The 20,444-nt window shown below is 36.3% G+C and overlaps 1 protein-coding gene across 2 annotated transcripts in view; it reads left to right on the forward strand.

Annotated features, from left to right (window-relative positions):
- The window catches only part of LOC121296216 (protein BANP-like), a 125,450-nt gene extending 109,969 nt beyond the window's left edge, over window positions 1-15,481 (forward strand). Inside the window, exons 12-13 of one of the 2 annotated variants that reach the window (XM_041221526.1) lie at window positions 998-1,141; window positions 13,827-15,481. In XM_041221526.1, coding sequence (XP_041077460.1) covers window positions 998-1,141; window positions 13,827-13,943 — 261 coding nt within the window. In that variant the 3' untranslated portion in view covers window positions 13,944-15,481. Of the gene's footprint in view, window positions 1-997; window positions 1,142-13,826 lie in introns of those variants that run through there. The other variant, XR_005947042.1, reaches the window with a different exon arrangement.
- Window positions 15,482-20,444: the final 4,963 nt, after the last annotated feature.

A 20,444-nucleotide genomic window follows, 5' to 3' on the forward strand; every position in this document is an offset into this window, starting at 1 on the left:
TTGAAGTTAAGCAAGCTGTGAGAAACAACAAACCTGGCAAGGCATGCTTTTAGAGGTTTTAATGATGAAGATATCGTTTGTGCACAACTTAAGGCCGACGCAGTACTAATGTGACGGGACGAAAGAAAATGATTCTGAAGACAGTAGGCTAACCACTTGTCTGTTTTCTTTTGATAACTTTAACAAGCCTCCATTCCAGATTGAAGCTTGCTAAGGGAAAACAAATAAAGACATTCCACAGATTAAATGTCTGTGTCCCACTTTCCTATTTTTGGTTAGTCTGGTAGTTACTTGTGTTGCCGGTTTTTGACATTCAAGGGAAAACCCTTGCAATTACGCAAGTTCAGCTAAATGGCTTTGTGACTTTGCTGTTAGCCAAAGGTAACAGCTGGACCTATTCCAGTTTCTAAGTTTTCGTTAAAAAATTTGCCAACAAGTGCTCCTGCCATCCACATTTTTCTTTTTATTAGAGATCTCAAGGAATGTGTTGAAAGAAACCGCAAGCCTATAATTAAAACTATTATCAGAAAATGTCTTTATTTCTAACTGTGTAGTTAAATAACAGTTATGCATTTTATGAACACAGCATTTCAGTTATTGTAAGGCATTGTTCACATGGAAACTCACATAGTCTCTATTACAGTCTGCTTTTCATATTGTTTTCATATTGATTAGACTCTCCCTGGTATTTTACTTATATTTCAAGAGATTAAGTCTCTTTAAATACATTAAAGAGACACAAATGGAATTTACTTGGTTTGATTTTCATAACCTAAAAAATCTCACTTCTGCTATACAGTAAATATACTTGAATTTAATAGAGCCAGAATAGCACATTCCTGACCATTAACATTACTAGAAGATTTGTGCAGTTATGTATTTCTTTTTTCCAGCTAGCAATGTATTGATCCCGTTAAGCAGATGCTGACCGTCTGTCGTCGATTGTCTCGATTCATGAGCCGGGAGTCCTGACTCTTTTCCTCTCTTGTCTCTTCAGGTGCTCCGGGGTGCTCAGCTCATCGCGGTGGCATCTACTGATGCCTCCACGACAGGAGTGGATGGGTCACCCCTCCAAGCCAGTGATATCCAAGTACAGTACGTCCAGTTGGCTCCAGTAACTGACCACTCCGCTGCAGTTCAGGTAAGTGTTTCCAGCATGGCTCAGGAAGTCCTCTCCTGAGGGATCCAAAGCTCTTACAGGCCAGCGTGTGTCACCCCACTGCACTTATAACAGATCTGCTGAGCATCTCACTGCCAGGGAAGGAAAATCATTTTACAAAGAGCCAGTGACTCACAGTGCTTCCATTTTTTTGTTGTTGTTGTTGTTGTTATTGTTATTAGTGGTGATTTTTGGAACATGTAAGAACTGCATTTTAGCCAGGACAGTTGGGATTTAATGATCGAAACTCTGAATCTTGCTACAAATGAGAAGGAAAGAAAGATGTGACTGTCTCAAGTACACTGAAGTAAGGGTGTCTGTTGCAACAGAAAAAAAAAAAAACAAGACTGTATACTTGCTAAAGCTGAAATGTAAAGTGTGTGTCTTCTTGCTATTCCTCAAGCACTGTTACATGATATAGGTACGCTCTTAGGAAGGGTCATTTTCTCTCATTGATGCACAGAAATGTAAGATTGCACCCATTGCATTGTTCAGGGTTCAAGGTAAGGATACATAGGACACCTTGCCTGGGCACAGCTAGACTCAGGGGAAGTCTGCTGATCCCCCAGCATAGGTTCCTTCCTTCCTATGGATTTCGCTAGCAAGAATTAAATGATCATCCAATTAAATGTGCTAGGTGGAGAGACACTGCCACAGTTAAGCAAATCTAATTTGCCCTATCATTTCCTTTTCACACAGTAGCACAGCAGGACTCCAATGTTGTCTGTAAACCCAGTGCTAATGGGTTGCCTACTGTAATAATCTAACACTTTTGGGTGAAAGAGGATGACTGCCTCTTTGATCAGTCAGTTAGGCGAACAAAGCCTTTCCTATCCAAAGCACCATTCCAGGACAGGCAACAATACTAAAATATCCGTCCCATAGCCAATCTTTCTTTTCTCTCCAAAACTCTTGAAAGGACTATAGCCATCCAGCTGATGAAACATCTCACAGATAACAATCTGCTTGAATCTCTGCAGTCTGACTTCTGGCCACATCACAGTACCGAAACTTTTCTGCTCTGGATTGTGAGTGATCTTCTGCTTAATGCTGCTGCTGCTGCTCCTTCTGTCCTTGTTTCCCTTGATCTAACTGCTGCTTCTGATACCATAGATCATAGCATTCTTCTTGACCACCTTTAGAAGTATGCTGGGATCTCTGGAACCTGTCTCTCCAGGCTGACCTCTTACCTATATAAACGCATTCAGTCTGTCTTCTATGATGGAAGCAGACACAGGTCTAGAGATTTTTGGCTCCTATCGGTCATACTCGGCCATTGAAAGGTTTTCTCTGCTTTTTCTATAGAAAAAACGACTAGAGACCTGTGCTTTATGTCATTGTGATGAGGTCGTACAGGAATGAGAAAATTGTAATGTAATTGGAAAGGTGCTATATAAAATAAGTATTGATTGATTGATTGAAAAGACTGCTTCTCCACACACTCCAAAGTAGTCCAGGCTTTTAGAATGTTGTGCTATCAAAGATCCAGTCTACATTGCACAATTATTCCAGTAAATCTTGCCTAATCAGTTACCATTACTTTTGTAGATCTCCACCCAGTCACTGCTTTTTCCATTGACTGACATGTTTTCAATGTCTTCTGCCTTCCTGTATACAGTACAACCTCTTGAAGTTAATGAACCGGATGTGTATCGGTGAAGTATCTGTAAGGAGCGATCAATATATTTTCTCAACTTAGTGCTTAATTATTAAAAGAAAACATTTATATTATTTTTTTTTGTTCTTTTTAATCAACGTTTTAATATGTTCTAACATTAAGGATGCAAACAGCATGTCACGTATTCCATGGCAATGTGGAAGAGGTCCTTGTTTAACATATATAGACCCCTCTCCAGTGCATCTAAAGTTACCATGAAAGAAAGAAAGAGATTTCCCTTGGCCTGGGTCCAGCTCTGTTTAATGTTCTGACCAGAGATGTGAAAGTGTGCAGACATCCCCCTTTCCTGTTTTGTTCATTCTAAAATGAAACGCATTACGATGTTGACACCTCATCCAGCAGTCTGTTAGTGTCCCACAGTAATATATCACAGCATCCTTGGCAGCTTCACTTCACCTCCACTGAGGAACAAGGTGATTTATTTACCCCTCCCCGGACCCTCACAGACAAAAGAGGCAACCCAGGTGCTGTTTGTTTAATTTCATTTCAAGTTATATTTTTTAGTGCTGGGACAAATATCAGAATATTTAAACAACTATTTTTTACATGCATTCGGATACAAAAATCAGATGTTCGTATTCGCTACAAATGACAAAAATACCTTGTACTTATTTACCGCCACACCAGAATTAGCGCGAGCAGTTTGAAAAAATGGCAAATTAAAAACAGCTGTTTGTGATATGTGAGATTAATATATACAGTACCAGTCAAAAGTTTGAGTACACCTGCTTGAAACCAGGTTTTTCATGATTATCTATGCTTTTAACTGTATAAACTTGTCTATAAACACTTAATATTTCATGATACATGTACTTATGTAAGCTGATAATCATAAGTGAACTGCATTCAAAAATTTAATTTTTAAATGAAAATGTAAATCTTGTCAATTTCAATGAAATGGTCACCCAAAGCAAGGGGATTTCATTCTGAAGCCTAAGTCAGTTAAAAGTCTGAAATGTATATAACACGGTGTTGGAACACTGGCCTAAGTATAAAAGTGTCTTTGTTAGATGTTCTCTGAGTTAACTAGCATGTTACCTAACCTTTTGTCACCAATTATTGTTAACAGGTGAGGGTCCATGATTACTATAAATATGGGTAGCATAGGCACAAGTTTGTCATTTCTGAATGTAAGGGAGCAGAAAATGGCAAAATACACTCAGTTAAGCAAAGAAGTCTTAATTACTTTAAGAAATGAAGGTCAGTCTTTAAGACAAATCACAAGGATTTTGCAAGTGTCTGTAACTTCTGTGGTCTGTAACTGGCACTCATGAGGACCGAACAAAGTCAGACAGGCCAAGGGTGACCTCAGAATCAGAGAACAAGTTAATTTGAATAACAAGTCTGCGAAACCGGCAATTAGCTGCCCATGAAATACAAGCTCAGCTAAATGCTACTAGAAGTACAGATGTTTCAACATCTCCTGTTCAGAGGGGATTGCGTGAAGCTGACCTAACTAGAAAAATTGCTGCAAAGAAACCATTGTTAAGAGTGCAGAATAAGAGGAAGAGACTTGCCTGGGCCAAAAAACACAGAAACTGGACGTCTGAGGAGTAAAAGTCAAAATTTGAAATATTTGGGTCCAACCGAGTATTTGTAGGACACAGAGAGGGTGAGCGCATGAGTTCTGCATGTGTGGTTCCCACTGTCAAGCATGGAGGAGGCAGTGTCATGGTCTGGGGTTGCTTTGATGGCGACAGAGTTGGTGATCTTTACCAAGTCCATGGCAAGCTCAACTAGCATGGCTATCATAGCATACTTCAGAGGCATGCCATTTCATCAGGATTACGGCTAGTCCTTCATTCTTCAGCAAGATAAATACCCGAAACACTCCTCAAAGTTGGGCAAGAACTATCTGTCGAAGAAGGAAAGTGAAGGACAACTCAGTCTAATGGCCTGGTCTGCCCAGTCTCCAGACCTTAATCCCATAGAACTTGTATGGGACGAACTGGACAGAAGAGTCGAAGCAAAGCTATCCACAAGTGCCCTACATCTCAGGGAATTGCTGCAGAAAAGCTGGGAAGACATGTCGGGTGATTTCCTGCTGAAACTTGTCAACCGAATGCCTAATGTTTGTTAGGCTGTTATTAAGGCAAAGGGTGGCTATTTTGAGGAATCCAAGATTTGGAGACAATTTTCAATTTTCTTGAACATTGCTTTGATACTCCTTATGTTTTTTGTTTTGTATATTGTAACATGTTTTCATCTTCAAGTATTTACAGAAACGTATACAATGTAAAACATTGTCAATTATGAAAAGAACCAAGTTTCCAGCAAGTGTACTCAAACTTTTGACTAGTACTGTGTGTATATATATATATATATATATATATATATATATATATATATATATATATATATATATATATATATATATATATAAACACAGAATCAGTACAGCAGCTCTTGAGCCTCTATTGAAAAGTTTTAGACAGCAAAAGGTAAACAAAACAAATTATGGACGTTCTGGGACAAAAGCGCGTTGTGCTGCCCGACCCAGACTCTCATAGGACAGAAAAAAAGGCAAACACGTCATTCTGAAATTCCTCGCTTAAATAGTACCCAACTTGTTTGAAATGTTGTTTAGTGATTTTTATATAGATTGTGTATATTATCAAGGCTTGAAGCAAGCTCTTAATTTGCTACGAGTTTTTTTATGCAGCAGCATTTGTCTGATACCTTATGCTGCAGTATATGACCGACCCTGAGTGAACACGTTCATAATTACCGGCATTAATTTGTTTTTATTTTTTTTTTTCTAACATGTACATATTAGTATCTTTCATTAAGTGGAGAACCATTGCTAACAGAGCTTCCCAATAGATGAGGGTTGTACCGCCCCCATGTATTGGACAGTGGAGTACAAATACTTACAGTACAGAACAACGTGGATACAATTTAAAGGTATGAAGTTTATTTTATAGACCAAAAGTACAATTAAATAAGTGTTAAAAACATTACAATTTTATAAGATAACAGGCAATGACCAAACAGGATAGTAAGTTTATTCAGTGTCTATAAATAAAATGGTAATTTAATCGTTTAATTGTTATTAGGATTATTTTGTTATAATGTTTCACCCACACTAAAAATGAACACGTGATAGATCATTATTAATTTATCAAAATTCTGACAACGAAAAAAAAAAAAACTGGAGCAAAGGGCTATAACGTTACAATGATCCAATTAACATCCTTGTTTTAGCAGTACAAATAATAGACAAAATACAATCTTGAGGTGCATTAATTGGTCTGTTTTCTTTTTACTAGCTTGTGTACTACTTCTGTTTTAACTAGTGAAACTGTGTGCATTAACACAACAATGTTTATATATATATATATATATATATATATATATATATATATATATATATATATATATATATATATATAATTTTAAACCTTGGTTGATATCCCTTATTCTGTTATTACTTCTTAGTTAATTCCTTCAAAAATGTACAGCATGTAGTTGTAACCTTATAATTTATAAGGTCATACAATGTAGGATTCAACGATAATGTGGCACAGGTTAGTTTTTTTTTTTCTTTTTTTTTTTTAATTGCTGTTATAAATCGGGTGTGCTTTGGGGGTCAGGAGCTAGGCTTATCCTTGTATCTCCTATTATGAGCGAATATCCGAACATGAAAATGCAGTGTTCGTCCCAGCATTAATATTTTTAGGCCTGACTAGCTTTCCGCACTTAAGAAAATTAATAATTTTTTCCCCCAGACATGTTCAAAGGGAATCTTTCTGGTCTTGTTACCTCATCACTTCCCTCTAGTGATTCCTCATCCAGCCGTCCTGTTTTATCTGCTGTGTCTGTGATGCCTTCGTTCCTGTTTTTCTCAGGAAGCTTTTGAAGTAAATCATCAGGCCTTCCTGACAACCCACAACTAGCGATATTAGAAAAACACTTACAAAAATATATTGCAGGATCCTTTTTGGGTTTGTAGTCCATGAGAACTTCCCCTCTCAGCTTGTGAGCACTCCCTGCAATGCTGTTCCAAGCATGATGGCAATAAGGACTAATCTCCACTGGGTAAATATATGTGACCGTCAAACTATGTACACTAACACAAATCTCTTTGCTTCAGTACCCCATATGTCCTATGGTGGAAGTGTTGCTGCATCTGTAGTTCTGTATCTCAAACAAATGAGACTGAAAGGTGAATGCATAGAAATGTTGAACTGGAGTCAAATGGTCTCCCAGAATGATACAGTATCTTGTATTATAAAAGTACATGCTTGGGTCCGTAGTTTTTCATTTCAACACTGACGTTTGGAGTGCATAGTAAGCAATGCAAAGTTGTCTATTTTGGCTGGGGGCGGCTATAATTGGCACTCCCGTGGGGTGGATTATTGTCTGAGGCTAGCGACCCCTACTGGTCAGGAGCACGACAAGTCCATGTCAACATTTCTCAGCCTGGCTCCAGCATTGTCAGTGGCTTTGAAACATCTGTTGCTTACTTTCGGTGCTCGAAAAGACACTTTTGACTTGACATCAAAAACTGGAAGATAAATAAGCAAAAATAAATGATTTTAGGTGGTTTGTTTTTCTTTTCCTGAATGCTGTCTGGTATTCAGGCTGTCAAGCTCTGAGATAGTGTGCAGTAGCAGTCTACCCTACTGTTTAACATAACTATGGCATTAATAATCAGCTAGACCTTCTTTAGATGCAATTTAGAATCATTTTGCTGCTATAATTTAGTGCCATTATCGTCTGCAAACCTGAGAAGGAAGTGTTTATAATGACTGATTATGGTGTGCTGATGCTTTGTGATCTTATAATGTTAATTCTGAATCAGCAATAGTGTGTTATTTATGTAATTTTTTTTACAAGCTAGCTATTTAGTTGCCATAGAATCACTTCAATTAGAATTTGAAAAAAAATCAGAGACATGTGTTTTAAACACTTTTTCTTTGTATTTCAGGGAGGAAATATTTAAAACAACTTAAAATAACTTGTGGTTGAACTGAAGTTCTTAATGTTAACCTTTACCACCTAATCCTAGATAGAAATGTCCAATTGAACAACCATAATATTTGACGTCATTTTTAGTTTTTTTGCAAAGCGTTTATGAAAACCATTAAACTATGTTGCCATATGTGAACATCTGTTTTTATTCGTTTAATACCGGCTGTATATAAAATAGGTATTTTTTTTTATTACTGATGCCTTACACTGTCATATAACTAGCTTACATTTGGTGTTCCAGGCAGACATAAACCATGAGACTTCCCCTCACAGCCCAGCAGTATCTCAGTCCTGACCTGAAAACACCCCCTTGGCCTTATCATTCTCAAAAAGAAACTGACACATTATGTGGTGATGTTGTTAAGAGCTAAGGACACAAAGCTCATTGCACTGGTGGCTTCTAGGCCTTTGTTTCTGTTGTTATCGCTAGCACCATGTTGTTTTTATCACCATCACCATGTTCCTGCAGCATTAACCATTTTCACACAGGAATGCAGCTTCTGTGCCGTCTCTGAAACGTTTTAATGAGTGTGTAAAATACCCTTTCACACAGCATGAAATTGCGCAATCATGCTGATGTAATACCATCATAACCCATTCACACAGCGAAAGAGATTGCGCGAGCACAACTTTCAAAACTGTCAATCAACAGACTGTTCTCGAAACACTGACAAGACCTAACACATGCACGCAGTGCTTAATTTCTAAAGAAAGAGGTGCCGGGGGGCGCAAGCAATGACAATACCGACCCTAAGGAGTGCATATTCAAAATCATAACACGTTTATTTGAAAGAGTATTGTATGTACTTGTGTTCGATGTTTACAATCACGCATTCTACATCATATTCAACGTAGTAGTGGGTGCAGAAAAATTAATTAAAGGCAACCACAGGACAAATAATTAAAAATAAAAAAGACTGTTACATGTTTTGTTATGGTTTGGCATTTAAATGGTTTAAAAAAACAAACACATTAAAAGGCATTCAGAGGCACTTCAGAAGGACGACATTGATGGTGGGAAGAAAAAAAAAAACAAACACACCCCAACGCGAACATTGGTTTGATCCACGGTTTGCACTATTATCAGCAATGTGTATGCAACAGAAGCCGCTGATAGATTACAAAAATGATTAATTAAACTTAGGCTAGATAGTTGTTAACTTAGAACTTAGTATTTTTATTGTCTATTAATTAAATTATATTTATTGAAAAAGACAAGAGAACCAGATTGTTATTATTTTTATTGTTTTGGTTTAATATAATATAGCAGGCTAATGTTCCTATTGAAGTAGGCTACAATATATATTTTTTCATTGAAATAAATGTTCAGCTTTCATATTTTGTTGTCTACTACTCATTTAATAAAGCCAAGTGTTGTAAGAAGTTGCTTGTATCGTTCATGACGTTTTTCAAATCAGGTAAGCTTATTTGTGTATAATCGACAATAGAGTTGCAGCCAATGTCGTCACAAATGCACTCAAGCTAAAATCATAAAGTAATTTAAAGTAGGCTACAAACGTGGCAGGGGACTGTCTCTCTTGAGAGCGCATGCAAGAACTTGCAGACTTAATGCAACTGTGTTTAGATTTTAAAGAGAAAGCATTTTATGATATTTAACCACTCCATGCACGCCCCTTACCAACTACGCTCTGGTGAAGTGACATGTTGACTTTGAAACCACACCCACTGTGGCGCTTCAGTGGCTGTATAGCTTTTCACACAGGCAGTTATGACGGTTCAGTTACATCTCTTAAACATCTCGCGAGGTGGTTCAGGCAGCATAAAATATGACGGTTCTGTGTCGGTATAGGCAATTCACACAGACCTATAAGCCGCTTCAGTGGTGGTTCTGAACCGTCATATCTCCTCTGTGTGAAATCGCGTATTGACTGCCAAAAAGTAGTACAACTGCTAGGTTACCAGCCAGCTGAAATAGGGTAAATTGTTTTTAACTAGCAAGGTTAGTTACAGGTCTTAGCCCAGCCTCTTGTTGGTGACTTGCATCTCAACTATGCAATACGAAAAATATTAACAGGTATGATTCTCAACACCACAGATGAGTAATCTCTGAAGAAGTACATTTAATTCCAGCTGTTATTTTTGATATTTCTTTTTAAAAAAAAAAAAAAGAAAAAGCTTCTCAGTGGGATAAAGGGAAGTTGGAAATATAGAAGGCTAGAGATGGTTAATATTCTGCTTAATAATAGGATTTTTGTTTCAAAATATCCCAGTAGCTATTAATAAATTTAGTGTGATTCCAGTTTTCAGTCACAAATACAGAAAAACAAAACGTTGTCAATAAATTAATATTTGGGCACACAGTACACATTGACCATTAAAATATGCTGCATATTAAGTGAGCAAGTAGTCAAGGAGTTGATTTGATCAACCTGCAGTATACCCCTGTCAGGATAAGCCACGTTAAGATTACCCCACTTTGGAATTGACCTGGATTGCGTCAAACACCTATTCCCCCCCCCCACAGTTCTTGTGCATTAGCTGAATGGTAAAGCAATTGAGTCTCAAATAATCTCAGAAGGTCAACAGATGTACAGTCCTGTTACAAAACAATATCTGCATCCTTACTTAAATCAGTGTTGTCAGTTTTAATTAGGTTCAGTCATGTTTAATTAAGAGAAAAATGCTTGCTGTTTATTTACCCCAAACAGCAGGGTTCAAACAACCACAAGCTTGAGAAAAAATGATGTCAGAAATCGAGGTAGCTGTCAAGTAGACAAATGTAGCAGTGTAATGCGTTCAACTGGTTTGTCGTGTGGGGTTTTAAGCATTTGACAACAGGAAACAGTTAAGGACTCATCACAAGTTATTTAATGCCCATAGGGCCTTCATTGCTGTCAGTTTTATCTGGACTACGATAACACATTTTCAGAGCATAGTCTTAGGTAGAACTGTCTTATATCATAAGTATACATTGTTTTTTTTTTGTCATTTATATGGCTCTTACCAAAAAAGCGAAAGTTTGTTGTTTCCTACCAATTTTGCCAAAATTTGAATGTCTCCATTTGTTAAAACACATTGAATATTGGTTCAGGAGCTGCTCTTACACTAACTGCTAGTTGCCTGCCATAGATGTATGTAATATAGGCTAGATCAGTGTCTGTATATTAGTAGGCACCAGCACCATCTAGTGCACTGCAGTGTAATGCCAGAAAAACAAATGGAAACGTGATCCAAAGTTCCAGATCACTTGGTAGCGCTTGCTTGTCATCTATAAAACATTTTGATTAATCCAGCCATAATCAAAGCTGTGATAGGAAGCTAGAACAGAGAGCAGCTCCTGAAAGTACAGTCACATTGTCTTACATGAAGTGTATGAAAACACAGTCGTGCAAACATCATACTGTACCTTTTGCTTCTGGAAACCATCTTTTCCTTTTTTGATTTGTTTTGCTTTAATCAGCTATATCCACAAAGGTATAACCCGAAAAGTTACTTGACTTGGCTTCTTGTAGTTTTACAGTGGAATTTATGAGCATGTGTTTAAAGTTGTGGATGGGATTAACATTGCTAGCATTGAGCACATTTAGTATTAGTCTCAACCTTTTGGATTTTGACCAAATTCAGTACCTTAAGTAGACAGAGAGGATTCTCGCTTGTTTTGGTAGTGTGGATGTCAAAGCCATCATTAGTTATCTTTCTTGTGTTACCAAATTGTGCCAGTTTAGAAGGAGTAAAGTATACTTTTTAACTTGTCATTTATTTAACTCAATACAGGAGTAAGATTTTGGATTTGTGCAACAGTGATGTATGACAGGATACAGTAACAAAGCCAAACTATTTGCCTGGTAGCCAAGAATATGAACATCACATCCATGTGTTATTATGAAGATAAATGACTGGCTGCTCTTTCTAGTGGTGTTGGTGGTATTCAGAAATGTTAAGCTTGAGAAAACCACAACGTCATCAGACTACTTTTATTTTGTCTGAAGAACCGACGGCTGTTTTATTTTTTAGATTGTGTTGCCTATAAACATATTTTTGGCATTCCTAAAAACAAAATCCAACCTGGTATCTAATTAGGTAATTTATGTATTCTGTTTTATGTTTATCTATTAGGCCTTCTCTTCAGAATATCACCTGCAACTCTGGTGTAGTCACGGAAACCAAATAAACACATATATATATATATATATATATATATATATATATATATATATATATATATATTATTTATTTTCAAATTATACTGATTACACTTAAGGACTTGTTTTTACCAGTTCATTTGTATAAGAGGTTTTAATGTATAGGGTACATCACCTGCCCAATCTTGTATTGCTGTACAGGGCTGTATGTTAGGTTTACATTTTATCTGCTTTTTCATGAGTGTCAAATGAGTCATGACAGTGAATGTAAATGTAAACGGGTGGAGGCTGGGCGTGAACTGGCGACCCTACACAACGCAAGCACAACAACAATGCAAAAGAGCCGGGCTCCTCTGCATTTGTGCCTTCAGAGCTTTTACCCTCATCACATCTTCAGCACAAGACAGAATCTGTAATGACAGTGCATCACACAACACTGTCCATTACACATAGCAGACTTTTCATATATCAGTAGACACTGCAATAAAGTAGCAAAAGACAACAACATTGTTTATTTCGCTGGTAACAAAGAAGGCAGTGATCTACCATTTATTATGTGTGGCTTCATTCCTTACCTTGTGTGAAACTGTTTGTCGTCCTGGTACCATGTAGTGTAGAACTAATAGAAAAAGAGGGAACATTGATCACACTGCTTGTGCTAATACTGTGCCAGCAAAAAGGTGGGGAAGCATATTAGGTCTTCAATGCATAACGTATCTGTAATAGCTTTACCAACCTCACTTCAGAAAACTGGGAGTCGTCAGAAGCAATTTTTGCAGGAAGTGTTAGTAATGATTTATGCAGAAACAACAATAGATCGTTTGAACAAATACAAAATTCAATAGATACAAAATTCAATATTGAGAAGGAGTATGTGAAATGTATCAATTTTAACATCTTGAAACAACAAACAGATTCTGCACAGAAAGTTGAAATATCTGAAACACATTTTAGTCCCAGTTGTAAATGTTTAAATCTCACTGTGTTGAATTTAGTTATTTTTTCTTTTAATCTCATTGAAATAGATTTTATCTAGCAATAAACATATGGAAGCAGTTATGTGCAAGTTTGAAAAATTACTTTCAAAGTTTTATTTATATGCCGTTTCTATTTTTAATATTGTATATAGAAGATATTAGATTAGTAAAACGCTGGAATTTTCTCACATGACACTACAGTTTTAGCCTTTTAATGAGCTTTTGAACTTAAAAACAAAGAAGAGATTCATTTTAACCCTCTCTTCCCAATATGCTGAAAAGTATGCAGTCAACAAGCATGGTCATAGGTCTAGTAAGAAATCCCAGTCAACAGGATATCTCTGGAACAATTTGAGCTGGGTTAATTTTCTACAGGAATATAGCTCTCACTGAACTCCCTTTCTTTACTCCTGCTTTTCCTCTCCCTCACTGCATTTCAGAACTGTGACTGCATGCCAGTTCCGTGCAAAAACATTTAAATTCCTTAAGACAAAAATCGATTCAAAAAACAAAAAGTCCTTAAAGGGGAAGGTTTCTACTTGAATGAATACAGAGAGCCTTGTTAACAAATGGCAATGTATTTGCACATAAAGAAAATGCAAAGGAAAATACTCTTTGTATTCTCAGTGCAGTTGCCTTTATACCATGTTGTGTATATGTTACCGGACTTTTTGTATCCAAAAGGTCCTGTGTACAGTATCAGAAAAGGCCACACCATAGGGACATAGCCCAAAGGATCATGTTTTTTGTCCCAGTGGCACCAACTCTCTGATATAAGCTTATATGAAAAATGTGTCCAGAAGTGAACAGCATTCAGTGCACTCGCCATTCCTGTGGGTGTTGAGGGAATGGAAGCTGGACGCAGCGGTTGTAGGGGTAGAGTTCAGATAAAGACAAAGCCTAAGTTTGTGCTTGCTTTGTTCCCTGCTGTGTAGGGCACAGAGGCTCTGACTTCAACGCTGCAGTCTGACCTGGAGATGAAGCACGGGGCGATTCAGATCCAGCAGGGGGAGAACGGAGAGGTGCTACAGATCCAGATGCCAGGCAGCTGAAGAGATGTCAGCCACATCACACCCCAGGGAAAAGTACATCTGAAACAAATTTTCATAAAACAAACAAAAAAACAAATGTATGTTGCTTTGGACAAGGTGCTACTGCGATTTGTCATTTTTTCACATCTTTCAAAGACTTCTGTGACCAGCTTCGCTATTTCACATAGAATACAGCAAGTAGGAGAATATGTATAGATTGTTTAATAAAAAAAGAAACAAAGACAGCATTGTTTTGGTGTTTCAGTGAGTAGGTATGGTAACAATGTTTGCAAGAGGTTTTTTTTTTTCAACAATAAATTTATTTGTTCTGTAACTTTACCAGAATCCTTTATGGTAGCTGCAGATTGTGATACTGCTGTTTTTGTATTGTTTTTGTTTGTTGGGCTATATACCTACAGTATCATCTATGAGTGCAAACACTACTGTCTGATAATTTTGCTCTGCCTCAGTACAGTACAAGCTGTTGGTGTGGGTTTTATTTTCAACGAAAGTGGGAACACTCAGCAATTTCAATGTCAACAATACAATACTTGTCACTTGAAAACACTGTAAACATTTTTGCTTTTCTGTAATGGTCTGTATAACGTGCAGTCCAGGCACAGGACATAAATTGAGTTAACATATTTTGCATTGCAGGTGTATCGATAGTCTAAAGCAAAAACTGCCAAAGTCAGGGATGGTGTTTTGAGAAAAAGAGCAAGAAGGTTATTCTGCTGTTCAGTAAGTCCAGAATAATATTCGTAACTATACAGGAAAAATGAAAACACAATTGGGAAAGATCCACTCATTTTTAAATGAGCTGTACAGTTGGAGTCTTGCTTGTGGAAAGGCATAACTGGTGTCTATTCAGTTGATCTGAAGAGAGGCTGATCTTATACCCTATTGTAATTTGATATTACTGTAGCTTAATGTGTCACAAAAAACATGTTTATTGTGTGTGGACCCCAGTTGCACCCATTGTATGAAAAACAAATAAAACACTTCTAATCTCATGAACCACAGTGGTAGTCTTCGCCTTTTGAGGGCTATATAAAACTGTTAATGGGGTCCAGATCATTGATCTCTGAAACAGGTCCCTGATTTGTGTAACAGGAGACCCCCTATTGTAATGATTGCAGCAGGAAAAACTACACTTTTTACTATGGGATGATTAAAATACACCTGAGCTTGTCACCTATATACGGCAGATAATTAAGCTCCAGTAATGTGGGTTTTATTTTCATCTTCCCTGTGCAGTGTTTGCATTTGCCACCAATTAGATCAGTTGGATAACCTCCATTATTTATTTAGTATGACTAACTTCAGTATGCAAAAAAAAATTGACTTTGGCAATTTTTGCCTTTGACTGTCTATATGGTACTGCTGAGGGGACATATTTACCATGCCTATATTCAATTAATTTAAAAGAAAAAAGTGCCTTTATAGGTTCTGCCATGTTATTAAATAATATGTAATTTACATTGCAAAGGCTGTGTTAATTATTTCACACAAATTAAAAACAGTCTCCAAGCCCACTAACCCAAAACTGTTATCTTGAGCTTCATTAGCTCAGGGTTTGTCATCTTTCTACTAATATTCTTTATATATATATATATATATATATATATATATATATATATATATATATATATATATATATATATATATATATATATATATATATATATGCTCAGAGCACACTCTTAAACTCAGGAGATGTTTAAGGAGCACAGAGCTGTTTTAAACTCCTGTAAGTGATTTTGTTTGTGCACTGGACGTGCTATATGTCAGACCACTTTTTAATTATCAAGAAAATCATTTAATTTAGTTTGCCTTCGATTTATTAAATGCTTAATAATGGATCAAATGGTTGTAAGCCACTTTGGATCCTTGCTAATAGGCAATCTGCCCGTTTCCAGTGCCTTTGCAGGTTTAACAGCATTAATACTTAAACACAATAATACAAATATGGTTATCATATGCTTAGCCTTCAGGCTATCAAATGCAAAAAGCTCAAGCTCCCATCGCTAAATCCTACTACACACAATATATCACTCTCCAAAGCGAAAATATAATTTCTATACCTTATAGCAATGCTGCAATATAAATGAAATCTAAATTTAAAAATTCTTCTTACATTACACTATATGGAAGTGTAGTTGTAGAATACAACATAAAACAAAAGCTGTCTTTAAAGGCAGACTTCTGAATATAACCAAACAAGTCAATTTTTCAAACCCTCCAGAGCATGGACCATGTTAGCTTGCAAGATCAAGTTCAGTGGTATCGAATGGGGTCTTGCTCTGGGTTTACAGAGGATTTTCCCTCCATTGAATACATCAGGAGTCCCAATTAAATCTGATCACCAGTCTGCCTTGACAGTTCTTATCTTTTAGGTTAATGATATATTCTAGAAGGAGCTGATCAACTGTTTTTAAAACTAATTAGAGTTATATAAAAACATTCACATTTAATTAGACTGTAATATTCTTATAGTGACTGAACTGAGTCTGACCTCTTTGTTCATACAAAATCCGGTTGAAGCAGATTTTAAGACAACCTACTTACTTGCCAAGGCTAGTGTTTTAATTAATATGAAACTCTACTATAAGCACTTTTTCTGGCTCACAAATATACCAATTAAAGTGCTACCTTTCTGATAAGTACTGATACTTTAGACAACTTTTCTAATTTAAATGAAATGCTCGTTTCGGCTGCCAAGTTTTCATTAATTTCTGTAATATAACGAAGAGAACAGACATTACCCCATATACTCCCTTATTCTTCTACCAAAAGGTATTTAATTTGTTAATATTAATGAGATCGTTCATTATAGAAAGGACTTGATCATCAAAAATATTCTGCTTCATCGGCCAAGAAGAACTTTCCATGCCCAGCACAGCCTTGCTACGAGCAGGTAAAAGAAAAGTTCACAAAATTAGTTATTTTCCTTCAATTGGTTCACTGTATATTAAAGTAACAGTTTACACTATTTTATTTCAAGCTTAACAATTCCTTGTTTTTTTGTTGCAGCAAAACCTTTATATAAATTAAACATTTATTATAAATACTTTTTGTTTAGTTGAAGACAGAAACTGAACTAATTCTTAAACTGATTAAATTAAATGCTCACTCCTGCTTTATAGTCTATTTGTATTACAGTAGAGCCTTAAACAAGCAAAAACACTTGTTAGTTTTTCTGATTCCATTGACTTAAAACATTTCTCTTCAGAGAGTTTTGTCACTATTATTAGATCAGAACTTTTTTGTTTATTTAAAACCTCTATGCTTAGCAACAACACAAATAAAATCAAATAGGTATAACATAGCTTTTTTAGTTTTAAACATTAGTTCTGTCTAGAAATGGTTACTTTTTTCTTTTTGTTAAGTTTCAATACCTAGCCTCTGTTCTTTAAAAAGTTTGTCTTCATTTTCAAACTAATTAAATGAGATGCCTGCTTCTGCCAAGGTTACAGGCTTCTGCACCTGCAGCTTCTTAAATAAGGGAAAGCCCAGCTCATTTCACAGCTGTTTTTTGGTCAACGTGACCTCAAGCCAGTGTGCTCTCTACACAGAAATGCACAAATATAATACTTATTTTTTTTACTATTATACTGAACTTTTCAAAAGAAATGCACATATATATATATATATATATATAGATATATATATATATATATATATATATATATATATATATAAATTAACATTATCAAATGTGTCTTAACAATGTCAAGCAGATCAACTCTTCTGTTATAATACACTTTTTATATGTTCTTTCAACAGTTTAACTTTCAATGATTTTATAACATGTATTAGTTAAGATATTTAGATACTTCAATATAGCCATCTCTTTTATAAATTGTAACACTGGTATACACATAAGGTAAGAGGTTAATTTTAATTAGGCACCTGCCTGGCAGCAAATGCAACTTTGAATATTAGAACTTAGGACTGCTCGTACATTTACTTAATGTTATTATATTAGGTTTCTTCTTTATTTAAATATTTTTGTTGTTTATTTATTAAACCTAGTTCGATTGCTTGTGGCTAATTAACGCTATTCCATAGAGTTTGCCATTCTGCTCTCGCTGGATCAGAATGTTTTAAGGCTCTGCGTGTAAAAAAGATGCTTTTGCCTGATAAGGTTTGGAACTTTCAGCAGGCCGGCCTGACCTTCAATGCAATAAACTTCTTCACACAAGCCTTACACAGATCTGCTAATAATATGTTCTACTGGTTTTTATATTCTTTAAAACACATTACAGTCATTGTATTTGTTGCAGTTTCACAAATGTTCAATTTGCATCCCAAAATTTGCTTCCAGTAGCGGTGACATTATTTAAAAGAATAAAACCTGCAAAAATGTAAATCTTGTTAGCTGGGCTCCCATCTCTGCATTATCATTCCCATCATCAGTGGGCAAACACATTGTAACTGAATCTGGGTCCATTTTAAAGAACCACTCACCCTAGCAACTGAGACCTGCCATGCAGAGGCTTCCAATGATTTATGGCACAAAAGGGACACGCCAAGACTACCTGTGACAATGCTATAAAGCAACCCTCTCCTCCATGTTGGTCCACAGGTATTAAAGTCCTCCAAAATTCTCTGTACTGTTTCTTTTAGCCTTCCATAGTTTTTAAGATGCAAAGTGACACACCGTGGTTTAGCCCCTTACAAATGGTTATTATCATTGATATATTAATAATTTTATCAAACAAAAACATATTTCTGTATTACTACATATTCTGCCATTAAGTGTTTTTGTAGTTATGATTAAGCTTATTTGGGGAGACACAAGAGTTCAACTTTGTGTTGAACAAACATGGTCTTCACAAAGAACAAAAGTCCTGTAGGTTCTTGAGAAATTCAGATGTCAGGATGATAATTAACAGCTGATATTAAATGGTTGAAACTGATACCACCTTAATGCATTGTTAATGGCCTGGATAATTAATAGCCTGTACAGTGTTACTTTAAAAATGATAGGGGGCATTTTATCTGAAGTGTTACCACATTGCTTCTAAATCTGGGAAAGTTTAAATGCAAAAAAGTTATTTAATAGAAAGACAGCTTCAAAATTAATGATTTGCTAGATTTCCTGCATGTCATTCATACTAATAATGTTTTCATACTTTATGTATCCTTTGACTTCAGAAGTCTATTATAACGCTGTCCTGGAGTATTTTCCCTGTTTTATTCTATAAGATATGTAAGCATGTTTCTTATTAACCTAAGCAATATGGTTAGCTTCTGTACATGATCTTGCTCAGCTTTTATAATTCAGTAATGACATTATGAATGCTGTATGCTTCTTTTAAATTTAAAACTCCCTTATTTCCAAAAAACAATTTAGTTTTATTTTGAATTTTGCGTAGTTTAAAAACCAACAAGAAAAAACAAAGTTGTGGTGGAAGACTTGCGTGATTTCGATACTGTAAAAAAATAAATCTGTGGCAGGCTGGCGAGTGGAAAGAGGCCCAGAAACAGACTGCAGTTCAAAAAAATAACTATTTTATTATAAATAAACACAAAAATGAAAAGGCACAAGGGCCAAAACAAAGCGATTTAAACACAAAAAGCAAAACTTACAAAAATAACAATTTCCAGGCTGGGCAATGCCTTCACTGGATTCAAACTTTCCAAACAACCAAAACACCAACCTGTTTCCTCAGCTCCCTCCTCTCAAATGAGAAGCAGAGGCCTCCTTTTATGTCAGGTGGCTGGGCGCTGATTGATCATTAATTAACCTAATCAACTAATCAACCCCAGCCACCTGAACATAATAAACCCAGGCAGGTAGGGGAAATTAACCCCATCCCTGCCAATTTAAAAAGGGCAGAGCTTTGCTCTGCCACAACATCCATGAAAGGTTTTTTCTTTAAAAATAAATAAAAATGGCCTACTTCTAATTTTCTCTGAGAGACCTCTCCTCAGTGTTGAGAGTTACACTAGGGATGGGGAGTCTATCCCAAAAGAATCGATTCCTGATTGTGTTTCCTTCAAGTATGGGATTCGATTCTATCGTTGGCATCATAAAGAGTCGACTCCAGCATTAGGATTGATTCCAATTCATGGAATCCAATATCACATATAATAATTAACTAAGGGCGGTCGGTTAACATTGTCCGCTTGCTTGTCGAACTCCTAGTCTCATATTAATGAATTACGCTTCCCTTTTGGGTGATTCTGTGTTTCATTTCCCCCCCTCTCACGTGACACTGGCACATCAAAGGTGCCATTCATCCCATCTGTTTAATAGGCTGAAGCCGGGCTGTGCTCGCTCAGAAATGCAAGCACCCAAATCTGCACATGCAGTAGCAGCCAGCCGTCAGCCAGGACTGGCTATGATTGGCTTAAAAATGTCTGGATGGAGCACAGCCGGATACTGAACAAGGTGTCCAGGTGATCAGAGCACATGCACAACAAAGGCTATAAACATGAGCAGCACGACTTTGTCTCGTTACTAGGGATGGCAGATTCCAAGATTTTTTGAGTCCATTCCATAATTGATTCCTG

This window comes from Polyodon spathula, chromosome 21 (assembly GCF_017654505.1).
Source record: "Polyodon spathula isolate WHYD16114869_AA chromosome 21, ASM1765450v1, whole genome shotgun sequence".
Lineage (NCBI taxonomy): Eukaryota > Metazoa > Chordata > Actinopteri > Acipenseriformes > Polyodontidae > Polyodon > Polyodon spathula.